Source organism: Amphimedon queenslandica, unplaced genomic scaffold (genome assembly GCF_000090795.2).
Source record: "Amphimedon queenslandica unplaced genomic scaffold, v1.1 AMPQUscaffold_13318, whole genome shotgun sequence".
Lineage (NCBI taxonomy): Eukaryota > Metazoa > Porifera > Demospongiae > Haplosclerida > Niphatidae > Amphimedon > Amphimedon queenslandica.
Window position 1 is genome coordinate 127,288 of NW_003546446.1, and position 6,781 is coordinate 134,068.

At 32.5% G+C, this 6,781-nt stretch overlaps 2 protein-coding genes across 2 annotated transcripts in view; one reads left to right on the forward strand and one right to left on the reverse strand.

Annotated features, from left to right (window-relative positions):
• The first annotated feature begins 3,763 nt into the window (after positions 1-3,763).
• On the forward strand, positions 3,764-5,615 carry LOC109583217 (NACHT, LRR and PYD domains-containing protein 9-like). Its single transcript, XM_019998467.1, has 2 exons — positions 3,764-3,875; positions 4,768-5,615. Exons 1-2 carry the CDS (start codon positions 3,833-3,835, stop codon positions 5,376-5,378), a joined length of 654 nt encoding a protein of 217 aa, XP_019854026.1. The 5' UTR covers positions 3,764-3,832; the 3' UTR covers positions 5,379-5,615.
• A 208-nt stretch (positions 5,616-5,823) lies between these two features.
• The window catches only part of LOC100636667 (intersectin-1-like), a 16,253-nt gene continuing 15,295 nt past the window's right edge, over positions 5,824-6,781 (reverse strand). The window contains exons 22-26 of the mRNA XM_019998454.1: positions 6,754-6,773; positions 6,590-6,669; positions 6,337-6,530; positions 6,196-6,277; positions 5,824-6,052 (exon numbers count right to left, since the gene is read on the reverse strand). Coding sequence (XP_019854013.1) covers positions 5,889-6,052; positions 6,196-6,277; positions 6,337-6,530; positions 6,590-6,669; positions 6,754-6,773 — 540 coding nt within the window. The 3' untranslated portion in view covers positions 5,824-5,888. The remainder of the gene's footprint in view (positions 6,053-6,195; positions 6,278-6,336; positions 6,531-6,589; positions 6,670-6,753; positions 6,774-6,781) is intronic.

The window sequence follows — 6,781 nt, forward strand, 5'->3', positions numbered from 1 at the left end:
CCCATAGATATCAGTCATATGAAGCTAGTAGGTGATGCTTTGAAGAAAAGTCACTTCATTGACGCTAACTGGTTTGACCTTGGAGTGGAGTTAAAGCTACCTTATCCTCAATTGAAGAATGTTGAAGGCAGTTATGTGAATAATCCATCACGTTGCTTGAGGGAATGTTTGAGCTTGTGGTTTACTTCAGCTAATAATCGTACTTGGGAATCATTAGCTAGTGCACTTGAAAGAATGAATCAATACACAGCTGCTACACTCATCCGTAATACATGTAAGTTAATGTATTGTACATAAAGTCATAGGTTGATATACAATGTACATATGAAGTTTATAGTAGTATGCTTGTCAGGGTTCACTGCATGCATGTGATCTCTTATTGCTTGTGAACATACTAACAATAATGATTCAAGACCTTTGCAATTAGATTTACAGTTTCCACAACACCATGCAAGTGGATGTAACACTATACCAGTGGGAAATAGCAAACTACAAATCTTATCCGAGTGGCCTACTATATTGCAGCATGTGATAAAATGTGTTTTAATTGTTAATTTTAATAGATGATGATCCTGCTAGTCAGATATTGCAGCATTACAGTGATAGAATATCACAAGTATCTCTCACTAATAGTTGTATCCAGTTGTTATATACAGAAGGATTAATCACTGAGGATACAAAAAGGAAGATTGAGAGATGTGATGGCTCATTAAGTGATACACTAAGAGAATTAATGATTGCAGTATCTGATGATCACAGTAAGCTGAGGTCACTAGGAAATATATTAATGGAATTAGAAGAAACTAAACCTTTAGCTCAAGATATTATTCAAGATTGTGGTAAGTTTGAGTGAGAGTATATATAACTGCATTGTTGGCGGCCTCACTGCAATTAGTGTTGGCTTAGACTATAGCTACATGAAGGTTGTATTGCCACCTTTGAGGCCAGCATTTTACTTACTTCATACCCATGTACATGTAGCTAGAATGTTTTCCTTCAACAATATAAATGGCAGCTAGTGCATGATGGCCAAAAAGCAATCAAGGTAAGCAAAACTTCAAATGAAATACACAAACAGCTTTCAGACTCTGTCAAGCAATGTTTTGTCTGGGATAAAAAATTGTCCTATTTCAGTACATGTACTTTCATGTGTATTATAAATATAAATCTGAAATCCCAACCCAACCTGTACTAATTTCAGCAAGACAAATCATTTGGCATGGCAACCCAACACTAAAGAACAAAAGAAGTCTTTAAATTTCCAATTGTTCAAAACTTTTCCTTATGCATGCTGGTTCTTACTTAGTTGTGGCTATCAGTTTTTGCTTGCCTATAGGACTTATTATCAACCATTTGCACTAACCTAAAATGATACAGTGTTAAGTATTCATAATACAATTGGACTTGCCCTATGTAATTTTTACACTGCCGCAAAGTGCATATAAAGTATAGCTTTTTATTTTTTCAGATGAATTGTTTCCTATTGATGATACATCTAATACTATTACTTCACCTGTACCTGCAGTTGTATCAGATAGTAGTAATAATAATGCTACACTACCAGTACCACCAGGTAATGTTAGGTATATCAAATAATAATAATTTTAACTATTTGTACAGATATTGTCACGTCATCTAACCATAATGTTACAAAATCAGTGACACCATTATATTATATTTCTATAATAGTTTTATTTCTAGCTGTAATTTTTTATCATTTTTCTATTTTAATTTTTTTGTCATATTTATGTATATTTTTTGCTATTTTATTTTTATATTTGATTATACTTGTCGCTACTAATACCAGTGCACCAGACTCATCTGTTATATCATCAAGTAAAATTATTGTATTGTTATGTTAATTCCATGTACACATTATTATACATAAACTGTAGTTAGACCAGTTACCAGACATACATCTACCAGTACAGTTGATCATTCAAGCACAAAAATGCTTTCACTTTCAGGTACATGTATAATGACTATTATATATTCAGTACATGTTTAACATCTATAGCTGGTGAGTTCTTTTTCAATGCAGCACATCAGTCTACTTTTGATGAGATCAGAGGAAGTTTTGGTATTCTTATTGACGAGATCATTTCATTGATATCTCAATCAATTCTATCAGCTGCAAAAATGAAGTCATTCCTTCAACTGTCCTTCCCTGAATTGAAAGATGAGCTGTCTAATGCTGATAGCATTGAAGCAATTATGAATGTTGTAGTGAAGGATTGCCGCATCAATAATATCTCAAAATTAAAAACAATTGTAAAACGTTTTAAAATCACTGAAGCAAATCCTTTGATATCAGAATATGAAGAAGAAGTGAAGACAGTTTGTGGATCATTGAAGGATTTCCTTTGTCAGAATCAACCCGAACATCTTAACAACTGTGAAACAATTCAGTTTATTTTGGGATGGGAACCAGAGGAGCACTCTCTTGATGACATACGTAATCTTTTAGAGGAAGCATTTAAAGAATTAAACAAGAGGATTATCGTACAAAGCATTCATCGTGGGAACTCCATCATTATCATCTGTTATGGTCCACATCATTTACTAGCTGCTCTTCTCTTGGAAGCACAAGACAGCCTAATTGTCTTGATGAAGGAATTCAGTTTAATTAGACTAACCTTTGGCCGCTACACTGTCTATGATAAAAGGATCAGATACAAAGTATATAATACTGTAACTGTATGAGACCTTGTTTAATTTACTGATTATAGGTAATGAATAATGAGTGTCTTGTGGAGGAAATTAAACTAGCTGATGGAGAGGAAGAAAAACTAAGGACTTTATTTGATTGCAAAGAAGGTGTGTGAATTGATCTATACTAGACAAATGTACATGTAAAACATTAAAAGGGCGAGCCTAAGCACTTGTTACTCAATTACTGATGTTACTTATACTAATGGTATAGGATCAATATTTGAACAAAGCAAACAACTGACTATCATCAAAGAAAGAAAAGGTATAGTTATTAAATGCTAAAAGATATTTAGATCTATCTTAATGTATTTTTACTATAGAGTGTATCGAAAGGACACTACAGACACAAGGTATAATAACTTCTACTAATGAGAGACATTTTGAACATCATCATGTATTATGTTTATAAATTTGTATTGTCACTGTGTCATAACTGTAGAGTTTAAACAAAAAGTGAAACTACAAACTAAAGAGAAGTTCATGAATAAAGAATTCAATTCAAAAAAATCAGAGACTCAGTTTTTTCGAAACTCTTTCAAAATAAAAGCAGGTATTGACTCTACTGGTATAATCTGTCTATACTACCTCATCACAGGAAGAGAGGAGGCATTAGTGGAGTATAAGAAAGAGATTGAGTTACTACAAGAAAATATATCAGCAACTAGCGTACAACTGCTGATGGTACAAAAGGCGAATATTCACAGTATGTGATATGATAGTAATTAAATCATAACTGATTGATATTGGATATTATATAGAGAAAGATCAGTGTACACAATCAATGGTAGTAGATGCACCAACAGCAGAATCTATTTGCACAGCACATTATGATTATCATGAAAAGGACAGTAATGAAATATCCTTTAGTAAGGGAGAGCAGCTTAAAATTTATGACAAGTGGAGTAGATTTCGCTGGAAAGGAAGATCCTTGGTGTCTGGTGATGAGGGAGACATTCCTAGTAGTTATGTTTGCTCAATGTTGGAGTCACTTCAATTGTTAGAGTTTATACTGTCAGTGGAAGAAGTGTCCCTTCCTATTCTACAAATGATAAGGAATGATTCATCTAGTAATGATGAGAAAGCTTCTCTTTTCTTGGAGACTATTAATGATGATCCTATTATGATATCTGCACTGAGAGAAGACAAGGAACAATATGATAAAGGTATATTATTTGTGATTTTTGTGACTCAGTAAGTCAGTATATAATTTTACAGTATAAGTGTTTAAAATTTTGTATTTGCAATGAAAAAAGAGTAAAAATTAAAAGTGTATGAGCTAATTTTCATGTTCTGGGCATTGTCTATGTATACAATTAAATCACATTGGAGGTGGTTTAAACTTCTTCGAATTAAAGCAAACCAGAAAATAACAAAAATTAACACACCACAAAAATTACTGCGTATAAAGTTGACTTTGTATTTCATATGTTATTGCCTGCACCTTGTGTATGTCAGTGTGTTGTATTGTGTATTGATGATGGTTAGTGAAAGTGCCCATTTAAAAAGTGCCAGTTTAGAATATGATGCTATACAACAGTCAATTTTAAATCAAAAGTGTAGGAGAATTGACTTTTTACTGATTTTATTGTATACATGTATCCCTGTCCCTACATACTCATTGCACAGTATGCTATTCACATGTACATGTACATAATATTTTTTGTTTATTGGTTTTAGTGACAATGTAAGTTGTATGCATGAAAGTGAATAGGTATATGATTATTGCCAAGTGGTGGTACAGCTTGGTTATTAGGGTTGATAGGCAAGCATTCTGAGGCATTATCTCTGAAACAACTCATGACTGGTCTTTATCTGCTGTATAGCAGAAAATTTTTGGGGGAGTAGTTAAATTTTGGCAAATTGCTAAATTTTGGTGATTGGCAAATTTTAATTTGGCAAATTTGTGGCCAGGTGCCATTGAGTATGGGTGTAATGGCTCAAAATGGCAGGTTTTTATTTTGGCAAATGGCTATCAAAACACCAAATTTCCAAAATTCATTGTAAAATGTGTATAATAATTATAATTGTAATACTTTAGTTTGAATTATTTATTAGGTATCGCTGGGAAAGTGGATTGGAACAGGAACAGGGTAATCCTTAACTCTCCATCTCTGGCTCAGTGTAATGAAGTGATTAGTAATATTACTGATAATCATAAGAAAATTGGTCTCCATTCCTCATCTACTAATAGCACACTATCTTTGTTATCATCAAGTAAGCTGTATACACTAAACCTGAGGAGACTTGAGATATATGGCTCTCCATTAACTAATGACTGTATCCAGCACTTGTGTAAACTACTAACTAATGAAACACTACCAGAACTAGTCATCAGATACCACTCCATTAGTGACAGAGGAGTTATTAATATTTATGAAGCACTTGAACATAACTCTACACTTATCTTATTATCTTTATCTGATAATCCTCTCATTACATCAAGCAGTGCAGAGGCTTTTTCTCACCTCCTCGACAATAACTCATCACTAAAAATAATTTATCTAAGTTATACCTCATTGTCTACTGAGTCAATACTCCTCATTCTCAAGTCGCTATCATGTAACACAAATGTTACAAAAATCTGGCTAGACTTGCGACACAAAGAGACTTGTATTAAGACCTTTCCTGACTATCACCTCATAGAAGGCAGAATTAACTGGGGGTAATAAATCACTTTTCATTGACTGAAATCTCTTAATTTTATATGCCTACTGTACATGTATACCATAGTCTTTATTTATGCCTATACTCACTATAGTTATTAAATTAATTTTTCATTTTTTGCTTTAATCATGCAGATTATTGTTCCCCTAATCAAATAGGGTATGCATACATTTACTTGTATGTTATGGCATTGAAAATAATTACTACTTTGATTGTGTTATTATAATGACTAATGTATTGTTGTTTGTTATTATTATTTGGTATGAATTTTTAGGTTATAATAATGTTGTTCTATAAATCCTATAGCTGTTATTTCGATTGAAATAATGTAAAAAAATGAGGTATTACACTTCATTGACGCTGTAAAATATTGACTAAACTATCACCTTAACTAACTCTTGAAAATCAATTTTAGTTGTGTGTAATAATTATGTAAAAAATGAGGTATTAATAATAATAATCACAGATAAAAATCACTCTTTCTCTCAGTCTCTTCATTAATCAATCAATCATTAATGTGTTCCACTAATATTCCTTCTCATTGGTTGATATGTTACTCTTAATGCAAGTTCTCCTTTAGGTACATCTTCTAGTAACAATCTTTTAGTCCATGGGCCATTGTTACCTCCTTCATCTCTTAACTGCTTTAATGACAACTTAGCACAACCTAAGAAATCTAGTGAGAGAGAGAGAAAAGAAATATGTAATGTCATTATATTAAAACAATTTACTATTGAACAGAAATTAAGACATTCAGAGGAGGGGGTACATGTTGTACATGTACATGTACACAACACAAGCAAATAAATTGTGTTTTACCATTAGGTGAGAAGAGGTCACTATCAAACACTGTAATCTCTAATACAGTATCATTAGGATCACTTATTAGAAACTCTGGCATCTATAAAATAATAATAATAATGATAATAATAGCTTACATGTACATGTACATGTACTTACCGTATAATTCCATTTAGGATTTAAATCGTTTTTAATAACTGGTGTAGCTGATTCTTGATTATCTCCAACTCTTATAACACAGAATGGATCACTTTTACCATCAGCAGATGATGCAATGAGATCAGCAGCTTCAACAACTGTCACAAATAACTTGCCACTAGCCACCTTACGTAATGTCATCCTACGACTATCACCTGTTAATTAATTGATGGGTGTGGTTAATATTAATAATTAATGGGAGGATTATAGTTACTTCTTATTAGTTTAGAACTTTGTTTCTGTTTTCTTACATACTCTACACAAGCTTCCATTATCTGCTTAACCCATTTATCTCTGAAGAAGGGAAATAGAGAGAGATAGGGATCATGCAATGAAGAAATAAAATACATGTACATGTAGGCCAGTGAATTCTGTTACCTTCCAGAATCAGTTTCAGCCTTTAATG